The sequence below is a fragment of the Aplidium turbinatum genome, chromosome 7, assembly GCF_918807975.1.
Source record: "Aplidium turbinatum chromosome 7, kaAplTurb1.1, whole genome shotgun sequence".
Classification (NCBI taxonomy): domain Eukaryota; kingdom Metazoa; phylum Chordata; class Ascidiacea; order Aplousobranchia; family Polyclinidae; genus Aplidium; species Aplidium turbinatum.
The window spans coordinates 31,283,538-31,301,449 of NC_137478.1; the positions used below are offsets into that span (position 1 = coordinate 31,283,538).

At 36.9% G+C, this 17,912-nt stretch overlaps 1 protein-coding gene across 1 annotated transcript in view; it reads right to left on the reverse strand.

The window, feature by feature from the left end:
• Positions 1–187: 187 nt before the first annotated feature.
• Positions 188–17,912, reverse strand: part of LOC145774029 (matrilin-1-like) — a 27,954-nt gene continuing 10,229 nt past the window's right edge. Inside the window, exons 13-26 of the mRNA XM_082585162.1 lie at positions 16,992–17,036; positions 16,567–16,620; positions 16,233–16,313; positions 15,907–15,990; positions 15,669–15,740; positions 15,371–15,464; positions 11,962–12,549; positions 10,780–10,806; positions 5,360–5,576; positions 4,649–4,811; positions 4,129–4,201; positions 3,486–3,659; positions 3,047–3,082; positions 188–1,886 (exon numbers count right to left, since the gene is read on the reverse strand). Coding sequence (XP_082441288.1) covers positions 1,795–1,886; positions 3,047–3,082; positions 3,486–3,659; positions 4,129–4,201; positions 4,649–4,811; positions 5,360–5,576; positions 10,780–10,806; positions 11,962–12,549; positions 15,371–15,464; positions 15,669–15,740; positions 15,907–15,990; positions 16,233–16,313; positions 16,567–16,620; positions 16,992–17,036 — 1,800 coding nt within the window. The 3' untranslated portion in view covers positions 188–1,794. The remainder of the gene's footprint in view (positions 1,887–3,046; positions 3,083–3,485; positions 3,660–4,128; positions 4,202–4,648; positions 4,812–5,359; positions 5,577–10,779; positions 10,807–11,961; positions 12,550–15,370; positions 15,465–15,668; positions 15,741–15,906; positions 15,991–16,232; positions 16,314–16,566; positions 16,621–16,991; positions 17,037–17,912) is intronic.

The window sequence follows — 17,912 nt, forward strand, 5'->3', positions numbered from 1 at the left end:
GAGTGATGTCAGAGAACATAAAAATGATGTATGCCCAGCTCGTGGGAGCTACAGACACTCACGCAAGAAAGGTAACAGTGGATCCATTTGACTTCTGATGAGGATGTACATTGTACAAACGGTAGCCCTCCCCAATAGCTAGGTTGGTTGGCGCGAGACTGCGTAAACGAAGAAGCTTCAAGATCAAGCGGCGCTGGTTCGACTCTCGGGGTGTGCGCTTGAGCAACGCACATTAAGGACTGCTCTCCAACGGCATCTAATGGATGGAATAGTTTCCCGGCAACAACACTTCGATAATCGGAAACTTCACTCTGCCAATCTCAGTGACTGGGCCTGCATTAGTGATTCAAAGCCTCTACAGTCTCCACCAGGGTTTCGCCAGTACGTCTAGGGGTTCCGTAAGTTCACATTCAAATCCGAGAGTCTATTTTATTATTATATGCATATTGTTTAAATATAATCAAATATTGGCTAGGTTTGCCACTATTAATAAATTTGCTACACTTTAACTTCGTGTGTGTTTGTCAAACACATGACCCAATATTAAAGACTTGTGCAAGAAACACCAGGCTCAAGTTTCTATTTTATTTTATTGATCAAATGATGTTTTTTGCATAAGGCAATTAAATTATTGAACAGGGGTTCCTCGAGCTTTTGGAATGTTTCATTGGGTTCCGTTCCACCAAAAAGGTTGAAAACCACTGGTCTACAGTTCTACACGTATGCGAAACTGTCAGGATTAAGCTCTGCAAGATGCTTTTGCAATCCGAGGGTAAAGATTCAATCAACTGCAATACTCGAGAGCAATCACGCAACAAGATAGCGAGCGGCAACAGAAGACAATCCGGGGAAGGGAAAGCAATTATGATATGAAGCAGACGTAATCTAATATAAATTCAATAAGAAACTCTTTAGCCACGCCACTTATCATTAACAATTGCACAACAACTTTTTAAAGAATATAAACGAACTAAAAAGATAAGTTATAGCCATGGCGATCTCATACAATTTAAAATGTAGTTCACTATAGTTATGAACTACCTTGCAAAGTTTATCAACTAGGCTTGGCTACGATATGCTGATAACGATGTGAGCATCCAGTCTTCTTCCAATCGCATTCTGCAATCATTCTTGGGTACGTTCAGAAATAGAAACAAAAACAAGAAAAACATTTCATAACCATAAAATAACTTGCTCTGTGTTTGTGACTGTCAAGGCAGCAAGAATGCCATTAATCGCTTTGAATTTGAAAAACAAGAATAAATTGCCACTTCGTTAAGTTATCTTTTGAAAGAAAGTTTCAATAAAGAGTGGCTCGATGAAATTTCATAGTAGGCTACACTCTACAGTATAACTTGAGCTAAAGGCGTACGCTATCGCGAGAGCTAAGTGGTGAGCATGTTTTTGCAAATACTTTTTGACCTGTATGATTGCGTCTTCGTAAAAGTGAATTAAATCATAGGCTAAAGATTAAGGCAAAATATTAAGTTTCCCTTTTTCTACGTATAAATAAAAGAATTAGGTTTGGCAACTAAACAAAATTATTTGTAAAACTTAGAGCGTAAAGGCGGCTTCATCAGCATTCTTATTCAAATAGAATCATTTTTTCTGCTAGATTTTTTACTCAGTAGGCCTAGCGATTTTTTATTGTGGTTTAAATACATTCGGTCACCCTCAGCCTATCTTAAAATGAAGAATTAATAGGATCCGCCTGCAGGTTATGCATGGATATTACTTAACATTTATTGTCATCTCAAGGTCTTTAAAAAATAATGTTCAAAGGAGAGGAATAGCCTAAATGAGTTCTTCATCAAAGTTTGATCCAGATCCTCCGTCATACACGTCAGGCTCTGCGCCTTCCTCCGTTTCATTTTCTTCTCCTCCAACTAAACAAAAGATCTTTCATCAATATTTCTTGTATATAAAAGCAATGAGATATTGCTTCTACTTAAATGTCGTTCTCCAAAGAACGTGATTTCGAGGTTGTTAAAAGTATTTTTTTATTTGAGAAATACATTGATTCTCTCGTGGTGCTTGGCTTTCGTATGAAATGAAACAAGGAATTCAAAAAGACAGAAAATGAACGAAGTTAGGCTTTTACACAGTTGCACGTTTATTAGTTAGGTTATAGCAGTTTCATTTGTTAAAAAATGTTTAAATATTTGTCAGTTAGTTAGCAAAAATAAAAATTGACTTCATAGAAAAGCAGTAAGCACAAGGTGCGGTTAATGGGCAGTGCCGGTCTTAGGGTATTTCGGGCCCTGTGCGGAATATGCTTTGCGGGCCCCAATGACAATGATCCAATTCAGTAGCGTAGCTAGGTATTTTGAAAGGGGAAGGGGTGGTTTGACCGTTGACGGGCGAAGTCTGACGGTGTGATCGCCGAAGGCTACACCCAGCGGCGGGAAGTCTGGGGGGTCTCCCCCAGAAAATTTTGAAAAATTACTTTGAATTTGGGGCATTCTGAGAGCATGTTCAACAAAAATTTGCTTATGAATATTACTGTAAAATGGTGCTGTCCGGTGGCATAGCAAAGGGATAAGATCATGCTTTCTTTGGCATTTTTCGGAAATAAAGCTATGTCTCTATGTTGAGTCTGGATGTAACCTATTTCGTCCCCTGAAAAATTCGTACCCCGATTTCTTACCCTAAAATCGGAGTAAAAAAATCAAACTTCGACCCATTTCGTCCCCTGAAAAGATCGAGAGAAATTTTGAAATGTTTGCGGCAACTCCGATGAACGACTTCGGCTCTGTTTTTTTTTTTTCGATCTTTTCAGGGTACGAAATGTTCAGGGGACGAAATGTTCAGGAGACGAAATAGGTTGCATCCGTTGAGTCTCTATGTTTTTTGTTGCTCATTCCTTTGTTGAATTTTTCCATTGAAAATGATAAAATTACTGCATTTTCTGAGTAAATTGCGGGCCTCCTGATTTGCGAGCCCTGTGCGATCGCACGGTTTGCACACCCCAACGACCGGCACTGTTAATGGGCTATGCATGAACAAGCAGGCAAATGATTTTTTTACCTGGCTTGGGTTTATTTACCTGGAAGTAATCCTTCTTCTGCATCTGTTCCTGGGGCTGCAAATAAAATTTCATGTCTATTTTAAGGTTAAGATTAAGGAACAAAAGAAGAATTCTAGACTTGTGTAAGGCTATCTAACGTAGGCTACTTCAAATTCTTGCAAAATTAGGGTAACCTACAACTTAGCGACAGGTTATATTTGTTTATTCTTATTTATTTATTTTTTACAAACTCCGAGTGGCGTGCAGTAATGTGCATGACTAACCATTAACCAAACACTGCTGTTTTTTTAAAAAACGGTTTCAAATAGGCCTAATCAATGAAACGAGATTTGAACCATGATTTTCCAGTGACAAACGTTTGGTTGACTTTGAAAATCCTTTATGTGAACCTAGGGATGGTATGTGAACCCTATTAGCCTACTTCAATAGAAAGAGCTTTAATGTCATTTTAACTCACCGTTGTATATGCCTTCGATATCTTTACAAATCCTTTCAACCAAGCTGTCTTTTATGCTTGATATAGCTGCGTAGTCCACTACGTCGTACACGTAATTTGCGGTTGGTGTTGACGCAATTTCTACCAACTCAACGTAGTCTGCCTCCCCAACTCCAATTGCAAATATAACGACTCCTATGATACAAATTATGATTTTCAAAGCATTATGGTCGTCAAAGCAGCCGTTTGATTACGTAGTAACCTATTGTGTATAGGTTTTGTTGCATTGAAAAAGTAATGTATAATTTCATTTTTCAATATTTAAAATAAAGACAAGTTAAATACATAAATAGCCTACTTATAGGTCTAAACATGCAAAATAAACTCCACAATATAGCCTAGAAAAAATTGTGTCCTATCAGCTTCACCAAACTTCCTATAGGATAGGCATTAGGCAATAAACGTGATGAGGAATCTTGTGCAGAATTATATTTTCTGTGGCAGAGAAAATAGGTATCCTGAATGAGAATTATTGCTATTTGTTCTTTGTGTTGAAAAATTGCGAGTGTGTGGCCTTTTCACAGTTTCCCCACTACTGATTTATTTTGTATTTGTTTTTAAAGACATTTTAAAACCTGAACACTTTTTGAGATATTTCCTTTACCTTTGTTTCTGAGATCTAATGCATAAGTCTTGACGTCATCCTGGGACCTTCCATCTGTAATAACCACCGCCACCTGAATATAAAGGAGCAGATGAAGAGGTGAACAAGTTAGAAACGTAACTGAATGTTTCTGCTAGGAAGATCACGCGTGACTATAGGGCTGCGATTGGCTCCATTTCTAAAAGTAAACATCTTTTTTGATGCGAAGCAGCCGACACATGTCGATGGGTTTAGTTTCTAAATTTAGCTTGCTGATGAAAGGTTTGCACTTTTCGATTTCGTTTTAGTTATGCCTCTGACTCTAGCACAGCAGAACCTCACGATTCGCAGGAGTAACAGTAAGTAGTGTATGCACTGGCCAACTTGACTAGGTAAAAGGCAGAGTCTCTTGACCCCTGGAGTTGCAAAGAAGGTGCATACGAAGAAGACTACGCTATTTTTTAGTTTTTTCCTACTGCAGCCTCTTAGTTACCTCCTTGACTTTTGAAACCATAAAAAAGTTGACACTTTACCAACTCACTCGTTTAGCATTAGGTCGACTGGGTTGGTTGATGTTATCGTAAAGTTGACCCAGAAATTCCAAAGCAAGCCCCGTTCTAGTGTTTCCACTCTGGTATTTAAGATTATCTACCGTGTCAAGAGCAACATCCTTGCTGGTACATTCTTCAAAGTCCAATTCAAGTCTAAAACCAAAACAACAAATATCTTTAGTGACGTTCGTGGAACAATACATTGGCGTGCGTTGCAAAGGTTTATGTCACATTATCAAACTCCATTGAGCCTCTGTATAGCCTAATATTAAAATAATAATGTTCAATTTAAGATATTTTGCTAGTACCGGTATTAAACAAAGCATAGCTAGGCAAACGTATGCACTTTCTGAAACCTTGATTGCAGCATTAAACCACATTTAGCATAGCAAAGGCTAGATTTAAACCAGTTTTTTTAAAAAAAAATCATTACAAAGTACTAAAAATCACGTTTAAATCCCTGGACAAAATATCTACACAAACAAATATTAAAAAACTGGTTGAACTTGATAAACTGGTGAATCATAATTGCAGATTGTTATTGGACTGTTGGCAATTGATGATGATCGGCATGACGCCAGTCCAAGTTGAGAAGGCAACATCATAAGGAAAGTGAAGTCAAAAACGGAATAATTGACTGACGCTTTTTGTTACTTAGCCAGCTTTAAAATTCAAGTAAGATTTAAACGAACAAGTCATACTTAGGCTCAACGTTGTACTGGATCATTCCAATTTGTACTCCATCGCTTCCTACAGTCTGAAACTCCGAGATGGCGTTTGTAAGAAAGTTTTGAAGGAAGACAAACCCATCTTCACCAACCGATGAGCTTCCATCCATCACAAACGCAAGATTTGTCATTGTCCTATAGCATCCAGGGGCTGTGGGAAGTATTGGAGATGGACGAGAAGTGGGAACAACTGGTGAAAATCACAAGTAATTCCTTTTTATAACTTTTTTATATTGAAACTTACAACTAAAGTGTTTATACACAGCTTTTTAACTTTCATAGTCCGTAGGAAAGCAATATATCAATTCATATTTATTTTTAGATTAAATTCGCTTTTAGAATTTTCCTATGCCATTACGATTTAAAAATACAAATCAAGCAATGTTTACTTCATCGCTAAATATAATTGACTCAAGTTCACTTGAAATCCTGTACGGAAAGCAAATATACGAAGCCAACTTTACTCACCGGCAAGGATGCATGTTATGTTGTTGTGTTAGTATCAATGAAAATGTGTGATAAGATTTTCATGATTGGCTACGGTGTTGCTGAAGGTACCCACGAAAAGATGATGACGCATGCTTAAAACAATGATAATAAAAAAATGCCAAGCTGAGTAAACTCCAGAGGCATGTTGAATATTATGTTACCACCTGCAATTTTAGTAATGCTTCAAGCCTTTCCACCTAACCTTTCAAGCCTTTACATTTTAGTAATGTTTCAAGCACCAAACGCTCGTTTTTTTTTCTCACCAAGCAAGATCATACACGAGTGCCATTCCATGAAAACAACCAAAGTCCTATTCATAATGCTCATACCCTCGAGCAGAAAGTCATAGTCTTAACATAATTATATCTGCCATAATATACAACATTCTACAGACAGTTAAGACTATGACTTTCTACAACATCAAAGCTTCCATCTAACTTCACTTACTCAAAGAGTCTCCACATCGCATCTCGCATTCAAATTGAGTATCAAAGACATTGCCACTCGGACACTGTTTATAGGAAAAGAGCACACAGGCTTTCCTGCTTTGTTCCAATAGTACTTCTCTATTAATTTGTTCTGACTGGACTCATCAAAATTTCCAAACGGCGGAAATTATGAACAAATGTCATCGCCATCATTTTTACCCGACACTGATGGGGAGATGTTTCCATAGTCGTCGTCTGAACGTACCCAACAAAAAACTGCACATTATTTTTAAATGCTTAAAATGCCTTTGTTTCATACAATCGAACCAATCGCCTGATATATCCTGAAATTATTTCGCTGTTATGGCTTTGAATAGAGCTAACTAACCCGATGAGAACTCTATCACACACTTAAAAACTCTCTCATAACTTTAAATAAAATAATGGAAATTTTTCAAAAATGAACTCAAAATGGATGTTAACACAATTGGTTCCTGGAGAATGAAGAGCACGACAACACCGACGTCTGTTAGTGAATTGCGTTTTATTTGAGGGTTGTGCAATATAGGCATAATTATACACTATTTCTTTAATTCAGTTTACATGCAGTATATTTACCACCTTATGTTTTCAGAACGTAACTTTAAACGTAAAAATGCAAAAAAAATTAGTGATTTTTATTCTTCTGTAGATCGGTCACAGTTTCTTGCATTTTTGATACTTTTTGTTTTTTTAACTACGCTCATATAGTACTCAATTACTTCGAATGTACAATTGAATAAGCTACAGCAGCAATCAAATAACGCACGACATATGCTATCACGTCTATAACTACAATAAAAATGTGCTGATTAAATTCACAAGTATGCTGCATTTCACACATATAAAATTATTTAAATCAGTTTTGTGTCTTTCAGTGCGAATTGATGTCGAAATAACAAAGAATTGAAAAAAATTGATTTGCTATGTGAACCATCACTGGTTTTTTATTTCTTTGTATCGCCTCTGGATGGTGTTTCTGAAATTAAAAAAAAAATATGTGGAAACACTCTATCATCAACGTTTTCAAATCGCTGTTGCAGATGGTAAATTTGTCAACTTTGTATATTTAAAGTACATAATTTTAAAATAATTTGACAGAAAAAAAGTGCACTTATGATGTTGTAGACTATTGTAAAATAGGCTTAGATAATATTATGACCATATTTTTTTTAAATAAATTGATGCCGTAAGTTTACAATTATTCTCGGTATAAGCAAATGTATAACCAGGGCCATGTGAGCGCTATCTTGGGCCCTCCGAAAGCCACTAATGGGCCGCTATGTTTAGTGATAGCTCCTGAAAATAGGACAAGAAATCGTAAGGTTATGGCCGTAAACTCTTTTGCAGAGGAAAAACTCACATCCATCATTTTAGCAAAAAGTAACAAACTATTAGGTATTTTAGAAAAAAATAGTAAATTTACCGACAATGCAGTAGCGGATCTCGAAACATGTTAGGGAAGGCCCAATGTTTTAACAAAGCAATATCTATGATATAAGATAAATGTCAGAAAAAGTAAAGTCAGGCAAGGGGTGCAGAGTTGAACAAGAGGTGCGGCATGCCTCACGGAAAATTTTAACAAATGTGATTTTTCTTTGGTCACTTTTTAGGCAATCTTAGTTGCTACAATGTTTTTTTATCAAGATGTTGCACACTTTGTATGCAACCAAATTCATCAAAAATTGAATTTGGGTATAGAAGGTTTGGTTTAAAATCACAGTTAGCCTACAATTTCGAAAAAACTTGTTTAAATTTTTGTCCGCCCTGTAGCTCAGTGTTTACACGCCTGGCTCAAGATCACGCGGCGCTGGTTCGACTCTCGCGGTGTGCACTTGAGAAACGCGTTTCAGCGGCACTTAATGAATGGAATAATTCCCCGGCAACAACACTTCAACTATCGGAAAACTGCACTCTGCCAATCTCGAAAACGTCGAAAATCTATCTCAGGTGCCCCCACCTTCGCTTCAACTATAGTATTTTTACGGCACGTTTCACTGTATAACCTATTTCCATTAACACTGAAATTTATCAGCTTAAATGTTAATTAACAGGGCTATTTGAATTAGCAGTGTTTACTTTGCAATATTACCCTGGCAATATTAGTTTTTTGTGAGACACAAAAACATTTTACTCCCTTTATCCACTTCTGAAATTATGAATGCCAAAGGTCGCTTGGATAGTGAATAAAATGTGGCTGAACGAGCTAAGTGAGCGAGAACATATTGCTAAAATTGAAAAAAAATACATATTAAATGTTACATGTAAAATTACAAGCCGGGAAACATCACAACTAACTATGCGTGGGCCCCTAGATGGAGGTGAGCCCTCGGCCGGGGTGTTGGGAAGCAGTAAATATGGCTCTGCATGATTTAAGCCAGTGACTGTTATCGAGCTTCTGTGGCAGCTTTTTTACGGTCAAAAAACATTAAACGTACTAAAATGAGTGAGCCCCTAAACAGCCATGGGCTTTCCAGCCAGGGAGCACAGGAGCTGCTAACACGGCCCTGCGTATAACGCACGACCAACCAACAATTGATCTACCTCTTTCCAAAGATGACAAAACCAAGATTGAGCACACTTGGTTGTTAATTTTGATATAAAAAGAATGGTTTCTGATGAGACTTGATAGTAAGTTTACTTCAAATCATGATTCAAATACACACCATTTAAACAGAAAAAAATGGCCCTCATTAATTTTACGTTAAAAAATTTAAAATTTTTGTAGCACATTGAAAAAATCTGTCAACAAAAAACAGAAAACGATGAGACAAAAATGCAATTGTCAAACCTAGCAAATTTTTGAATTTCGATACTGTGACGTAAAATTAACAACTTTCAAATTGACTGTGTCAATATAACTTCATTGGTAAGTTGTTGGTTTCGTCTGTATACTTTCCACCAAACCACAAGAAAAGTAAAAAGTCATACAACTAAAGATTTATTTGCATGCTGAAAATGACGGCACGTACAAACCAAATCAAAAGGACAAGCATGAAGTAACAGCGCCTACAAACGCGCATGAAACTTCATATACACATAACGTGACGCTCTACTGATCTTATAACTTTTCACCGTAAGATCAAAATACGTACACAAATCTTGCTTTGAACAGAAACTTTAACTTATGACTTTTACAATTTGGAAACACTATTACATTTCCCCTTCAGTTTGTCATTGGGAGTTAAACTGGTCGTTTGAAATACACACACAACGCACAATCTGGAAAAGCTTCGGCAACAAGAAAAAATACGAGTCTATGTAACAACACAACATGTTTGTTCACTGTTGAGGGGAATAGCGTATATTCTCTATCTAATGCAAAGATTTCTTGCTCGGCCTAAGTTGAACAATGCTAAGGTACCGACTATCACGTGGTCATCTAGCCCGGCAACCAATACCCAGTTGGCAATAGTTGTTTTTACATCATTTCAGCGTCGTAAGGCATTTAATCGATGTAACAATTACACAGACCTTTTGTTTTCGAGAATATGGTACAGAGAGAAGAGAAGTGCATGCTGATACCAGTAAAAACATCAAACATTTGATGAATGCAAATATTTTTGCCACTCTGTCTAGGTAATGAAACTATATTTACTTTGTCGTGTGGGTTGTAAGTCTTAGCGTTAGAACCATGCTAGTGATTGTGAATTAAAACTGAGCTGTGTTGAATTTAGTCAACAAAACACTTTATTTTGCATCAATATCACATATAATTTGTCTATCTGATGCAAACGTGTTATGTTTTGCTTCCAAAATTTGTTGGTGTGGTAACGTGTCGTAAGTTATTTGGAGGAAGCTGAAGATGAACATTGGCTTATTGAGGAGGACCAGAGCGATGATGATGATGACGCCGCAAACGCTTGACGACTGCAAGAAGAGTAAAGGGATTTGGAGGAGTTGCGGGAAAATTCAATCCGTTTTTTTTTTCGGTCTAGCTATCAGCCCCACGTGACGTCATCGCAGCCAACTCCCAAAGACTTTGCCAAAGAACATTCTCAGTTGCTTCACAGAGAGAAACCAAATGAATGACGCACCGTAGTCAGCTTTGTTGCGTTTGGAAAAATAGTTTCACATTTATTCTACACACTAGGAAAATTTTTGCGGGTAATTTTTGTATTTTTCGTTGTTTTCCTTTCACTTCAGGCAGTTGCACGTTGGCGACGTCATCATAGAACTGTGCCAGAAAGGACTTCTTTAAAACAACATTGTGTTTTGATTGTTTGACGCGTTTGTAATCGCTAAGGTTTAAGTGCAAATTTTCAGCCCAGGCTGTTCGCCTGAAAAGCACACAATTTAGTTAAAAAAAAATATAAACAAAGCGAACAAAATAGTTGTTTGCGCCAGGCGTATTTTTTTTATCAATGTCGTATTTCACAACGACAGCCTGACATGTTCAAGGCTTGATTTCATAAAAAATGTAAAACTACAACTTACCGGGTGGGCTCGGTTCTTCATGTTCTTCTGAAAAGTACAAAAATAAATTAAAAAATTCGAACAAATATCTTTCAAAGAGAGTAAAAATTAACAAAGCATAAGGTATTTGAGAAAGCACAACCAATCTTTGAAGTAATCCAGCTAGCAAAGGATGTGAGAAGATCAAAAAAGTACAATGTAAAAGGTCTTTTACTCGGTGGCAGCGTTATTAGCCTACAGGGCAACCATTCAGTTGAAAATGTTAAAAATGATAAATTTAACGCTGTTAGGCTACAAATTGTTTTATTTCCAAAAAAGATTATACTTTGAATTTTTTTATTTGTTAACTGATCATTTGTTTGATAAGTAAATCCACTTTCACACAAGCTACCACTATAAGTTGCACAGATTAAAACTGCTCAGACCAGGAAAAAATGTATTCTAGGCCAAATATACTGTAAGTAGTTTTGAAAATATTGATTCTTCCGATTTTAAAAATTAAGATGTTTTGTAACATTCATTGGCCATTTTCAAAATCTGTTCCTACGGGCCAACACCAATGTCTTGTTTTTTTTTGTGTTGCTCCATCATGCAATCACAAACCACCGCACAGTGATTCAAAGGTCCAATCAAAGACAATTTTTATCTTGAAATTGAGAGACATGCAATAGTGTAGGCTGCGCTGCATGCAATACACAAAGACAATTGAAGAGTGCAGTTTTAAAGACAGATACATTGAGACCATAAAGTCTTAACCCCATGCTTCTAAGTCTAAAAAGCACAAGAAATTAGATCAATACTACAATTGGGGTGTCCTGATTGTATCGTATTGTTGTTCTACTCGTGTAAAATTAACGACAATCAAAAAATTTACAGACATATGAAATTTAGCCTAAGTTATCAATTTTATCTACAGTAGTTAAATAGTTTTTTTTTCAATGAGATTACTAAAAGACGCATTTCAAAGTGCTGGCAATCATAGAGCACTTCTACTAAAGTTAAAAGAAAACCGAGTTGAATTTCACTATTTTTGAAGTTATAAGAATTAAGCCTAATTATTGCATCATGAAGAGTGCGTTTCATTGCAAAACAAAATTAAGTTATCAATCACGTTTTGACTACCAGGCTACAATTATTAATAAAATATATTCGATAAAACTGGTAAAACATTGCTGCTTGGCAATCTATCCGTACCCAAGCTACCTGAGCAAATATTCTCCACTATCTCTGATATGATCCCCTCCAAGACGCCAAAGTTGTCGACATTGAACACATTTCCACGAGTGCTGAAATCCTGCAGCTCGTCATTAATGACCTTGGACCCAACCCCAACCGCAACCATCATGTCGTAACTCCTCTGAGCCGCCTTGATAGCAGCAATATTTCTATCTTCACTGGCATCTCCATCAGTCATTGTGATGAGAATCTTAATAGCATTGCTTCTCATTGTAGGATAAACCACTTGATTGACAAATTGCAGAGCACTATACGTCATCGTGCCCGATCTCATCTGTTCGATGGCGTTAACCTTTTTGGAAATTTCTTTCGAATTGTTGAAAACCATTTGAGACAATTCCAGTTCACTTCTTTCAGAAAACTGGACAACAAAAACAAATGGAGAAATCTCTCGCACTGCTGGATGGAAAGCATCAACTGTCAGCAAGATCCACTTTTTGATCCTATCAAAATCTTCTCGATTGATGGAATCAGATCCGTCAATGAGGAAAGCAAGATCGATGCCAGATTCTTGGCAGCTAGGAGGATCATTGGGGGTGCAGGGTGCTGAAGATACTGAAGTGCATTTGCAATTGAAAGCTTAATTTTAATTCAATCAAGTAAAAGTTTAGACCAGCATTCAGAAAACGGAGTACAGTAATCTACCATAAAATACGTGAATTTGCAAAATTGTACACTGGTAGGCTATATCGTAAGTCTTCAATAGATTTAATGTTAGTGTAGTCACTGTGTATTTCAAATGAAATAAACAAATTCTAATTTGATAATCACCTCGATAATGGAAAACTACCAAAGTATAGAAAGGGATTTTGGTTTCAAATAAAAATTCGTTAAAATGTTTATCTAAAGAAGATAGTAATCAGGTTCATTTTTGAGGTTCATCTGTCTATCTTACAAGCAATTACACTAGTCAAAAAAAAAACACTTTTAGCCAACTCTAAAAGCAAACAGTTTGAAATAATCTTTCACGCTGATTTCAGATCTAACTTCAGCTTTTTTTTTATAACTTGTCACACCATCTTTAAATACTTTCTTATGCACAACCGAGTGGTGAGAGCCTCAGTTCGACGCTAACAAGATCGTCAGTTCGACACCCCTCAAGAGCATGCGGCTGTACCTTTGGCAAGCCACTTAATGACATGCCCAAAAAAAGGTAGAAACTTTTTTTCTTCTTGTCTATTTAATTTAAATCTACAACCACCGGGTGTGAAATAAAAAATAAAAAACTACGTAGATAGGCCATATATTTTATTTATTAAGGTAAAGGGGGTCTCGTACTCAATTACTGAGCTTGGGGGAGTAAGAAGATGAGGTTCACATTACACTAAGCTTTCGGCACTAACGAGAGTAGAGTGGCCAGTTCCTTTCGGCTTCTTTTCCTTCAGCAACTACGCCCACCCAATTCATTACACCCTGGGTAGAGATGAGCGGTATTTTTCAACAACCAGCTAAAGCAGGGTGTCGAACCAAGTTTGCATTATTGAAAAACAAACTCCTTATCCACTGCGCCATTTCATCCCGGTTTTATTTATATATTTTATGAAGAAAAGTTTACTGTGCAGACAATTACACTGAAGTTGTTGGTGTAAGTTTCATCTGATACCAATAGACTTTGGGTAATTGTTTATCAAGATTGTTATCCTGACAGTGAATTAAGTCCTAAATTTCCAGTGCTGCCGCAGAAAGCTATAGCCTACTTTTAAGTTATTTTGGCAGCCGATTGTAGCATCGAATAGACAGCGATAGACACGTGTTTCGCCCATGAGGCTGGGCTCATCAGTATCGCACCGTATTCTTGCCACTTGAGTAATCGACCGCCGCTTTACCAGTCAGTTTAACTCTTATCTTTGTGGAAAGAAAGAGCCAACACAACTAGCAGGTGCCAGGGGTAGGTCAATGTGAAGAAAGGCGTTCTTCCCGGCTATCAGCACAAGCACAATCGGCTGCCAAAATAACTTAAACGTTTAATTGGAGGTCTCAATGGCTGGCGTGGAAGCTACACCGTTCTGGTTAGCGAAGCGTCACTGCAGCTCGCTGTGCTAGTGAGTAATCAGCCTTGTGCTGATAGCCGGGAAGAACGCCTTTCTTCACTATAGCCTACTGTTGTTCGTACCGCAAACAAATCTATGACATTAACCTTTTGCGGTCCAAGTTAGATCCCTGGGATGCAAAATAAAATTATGTAATATGGTCCAACGTCACCCCTGGGATGATGTCTACAAATTTTTGCTGAACAAGGTCCAAGCATCTCTGTGGGATATTTTTGAAAATTGGGAAATTTTGAAAATTTGAAAAAAAAAAATTTGGACCTCAACGGACCAAAATCGGAAAAAAAATTTGGGTTAGGGTTAGGTTAAACTGTTAAACTCAAAAGGTTAAACTGACAATAAATGTCAAAAACGTAAGTCTTCGGTGGAAAGCCCACCAATTTGACTAAAACCAAAGATATTACTGAAACCAGGTTTTCAAAATTCTTTTAAAATTTTTCCCATCAAAAACTTTTGTTAATTTTTTGTTGACTAGCGTGAATTAGCTTGAGTGAATCAAACTAAAACTCTAAGTGTACAAGCAAATTCACATCCACGACGTGTTAGCTAATTGCAGGGTGCAAGTAACTGATGACGAGGTAGACAGCACAGCTGCTTTCATAACAATACATCATGCATCTTATGACACACACAAGCATTGTAAAAAAATCTTTTTGAAACAGTGTTAAAATTTTTGTAACTAATGTCACCCCATCCTTCATTCTTCTACTTTTGTGTTCAATTTTTGAACACTTGTAAGTAAAATTTTCACTCACCGCAATCTGAAAAAGAACAATAGATTTTGATTACCCTGTTGCGGTCCCAAGCACGTCTTAACGTTTTCACTTTGTTATTTCTTCCTTTTTTTTACCTTGTCTGCTATAGTTGGCATACAGGATATTGTTTTTCGTTGCGATAGTCAAAAATAAAACCAAACTGAACTAAACAGCAAGCCTAAGAGAATGGCAGAAACAATTCTACTCAATAAATCCAACAACGTAGGGTAGATAAAATATGTTGCGGCTAAAGTTGGTTAACAGCGTCACACATCAAAAATAACACGTCTAGTTTACTAAATATAATAGCTTAAACTAAGCTGATAGCTTGCCAGAACTTAGATACCTGTCTATACATTTATGTCAGAAAGTAAAGAAATGCATATTGTTTCAACAATTTGGAATAGATCGCTGACGCACACAACTAAAGGAATATTAACAGAAAGACGACTTTCCAATGTTCGGAAATTTTCCACATAGAAAGTAGACCAACATACAAATCTCACAAGCAAATCTCAAAACACTCAAAGCAAATCATCCAAAGAATACATTAGGCTATGTTAATCTACGTACCTCCTGGAAGAAGCTCTCGGATGATTTCAATGATGACCGGACGTAAATATTCGACATCAAATTTTCCAGGAGGTCCTTTTGGCCCCTGTTCACCCTGCAGTAACGAAATTGAAGATGACTGGGACTACCATCATGACAAAATACTGTTGCACATTTCTGTAGTTGCAAACATTCAAAGCGAACACATTATGCTGCATGCTGAAACGGAAGACTTGATGAGTTAAAATACTTCAGAACAATAACACAATGAAATAATTTTGTGACGTTTTTTCACTAAATAGTTAGAGGTTTTACTTACTCTCGGACCCTGGCGTCCTGGAGGCCCTTCTGGGCCGTTCAAACCATTTATTCCGTTACGACCTCGCTCGCCCTAAATAAATAGTTTTGCTCTAAAAAAGATTGAAACTGTTGAAATGTTACACCCAATAGATTCTTACAATCAATGGACATGTCGATCTATTACAACCAGACGGAAGCATCAATCATCTGTCTAATGTGATTGAAATGTCTTTTTAATATTTTTTGACCCAATTTACCTTCCTACCCCGTTGACCAGGGTTTCCTTGAGGTCCGAGTTCATTGGAAGGTTCCCCCTTTCCTCCTTTCTCTCCTCTTCCACCCTATACCCACAATACTGGTTTATCAATGCATGATACATTATTATTAGTAAACAAAACAATCAGGTTTGGTAACCATTACAGTACATTGCGCATTGCGTTGAGTTAAACTGTAAAATTGTAAAATTAAACTTGTAAAAATGAAATTTCGAAACTGCAGTTTGGTTGTGAGCAACAGTTGAGCTGATAAAATATCTTAAATAAATTTACAACAACTTCAAAAACTAATTACAATTACCACTGACCTGGGGCCCGGAAGGTCCCCTCTCACCAGGTAAACCTCTTCTTCCATCGCTTCCTGGAAGACCGACATCACCGCGTTCACCCTGCATAAGACACAAACGACAATTTGAAACTATCATCTGACGCAAGTTGTAGAAATATTTTGATATTGCTACAGACATTTAAATCAAATTTGAAAGAAATCTCGTCTAACATAAAGCAAATCTAAATCATAACCCACCAAACAAAATGCAACTTAGAAGTGTAAAAACTTGCAAACCGTCGAATAAGAAAATTATGAACCTTTGATCTTCGCTGAAAACATGTAAAATCTGTAAATTTTAAGCAACATTTTACCTTGTCCCCATCTTCTCCTCTCTCTCCTCTTGGGCCTTGTATTCCAGGAGGTCCCTAAACAATTATTAAATAAAGTGTTTTTAGGAGACTTCAAAATTTTAAAACAATTTACTTTGCACTACAAAATTTTCTGAAAAGATACGTTTTGAAGACTGGGTTCCGAAAAGCAAAGCAAAACAAGTAACGGCAATCATTATTATCGTAAACTTGTGAAACACCACGCTTTCCACAATTTTCTCATAAAACCAACAAAGCTTAAGGATTTAAAAAAAAAAATGTTTAAAAAAAAAAATGCAAATGAAACGAAATCTTGCAAAGATATAAAGATATTAATCTCCGGTGGATGCGAAAGATTTATGTAATTTCACCATTTGCATCGTTGCAGTACAGGAAGATATTCAAGCATGCTTGTAAGGAAAACTTACAGGTAGACCGTCGACTCCGTCTACTCCGCCAATGCCTTCATTACCCTGGAAAACAAAATATAGAGCTACTCTTCAATAATGTCGGTAAGAAAAGGTGGGAATATGTTTCAGCATAATTAGTTGTTTTGTTTGTCGTATCCAGGCTTACACCCGGTGGTTGAAGATTTAGATTAAGTGGACGGGAAGGCAAGGAAGCCAATCTTCGTGTCTACCTTCAGGCATGCCTTTAAGTGTCCTGCCAAAGACACAGCCGCATGCTCTTGAGCGGTGTCGAACCGGCGCCCTTTCGATTGCCGTTCCAGGGCTCTCACCACTCGGCTATGCAGCAGACCGGCATAACTAGTAATCACACATTAGTAACTCGTTTTGGAAACGTTATCCTGAATGCGATGGTAGGCTGTGATTATTCTGTACCAGTGAAGACAAAATGAACGAATAATGTTGCACAAGTATAAGAATATGAAATATATCTTTAGCAAAATTTTAATTTGCTTGTTTATTGGAACTCTTTTTGTGATATCTAAGAAAGAGATTTATTGCTGGCAATGAGCAGCATTGTGTATATATATGAACCCTATCTTAATACAAGCTGTTTTCGTACGCGGAAAGCACGTAACGTGCTATCTTAGCCCCGTGTTATGTAATTAATCGCTAATAACGGGAGCAATGAAAATCACAGAGCCAAAATATTTTACAAGATAATAGCCATGTGTATTGTGCGTATAGAAATTTAATTTTTACCCAACAAATTTATTGGAATAAAGTGTTTGAAATGAAAAGACGTCAAAAAGTCGGTTTTTATTCTACTTTCCCAAAAATAACTTCAAAATTAAAATTTTTGAATTACTGTATAACATAAAGTGATGCTAAACTAAACAAAAAGTTAATTTTGCTCATAAATATAAGGCATTTTTGGGCGTT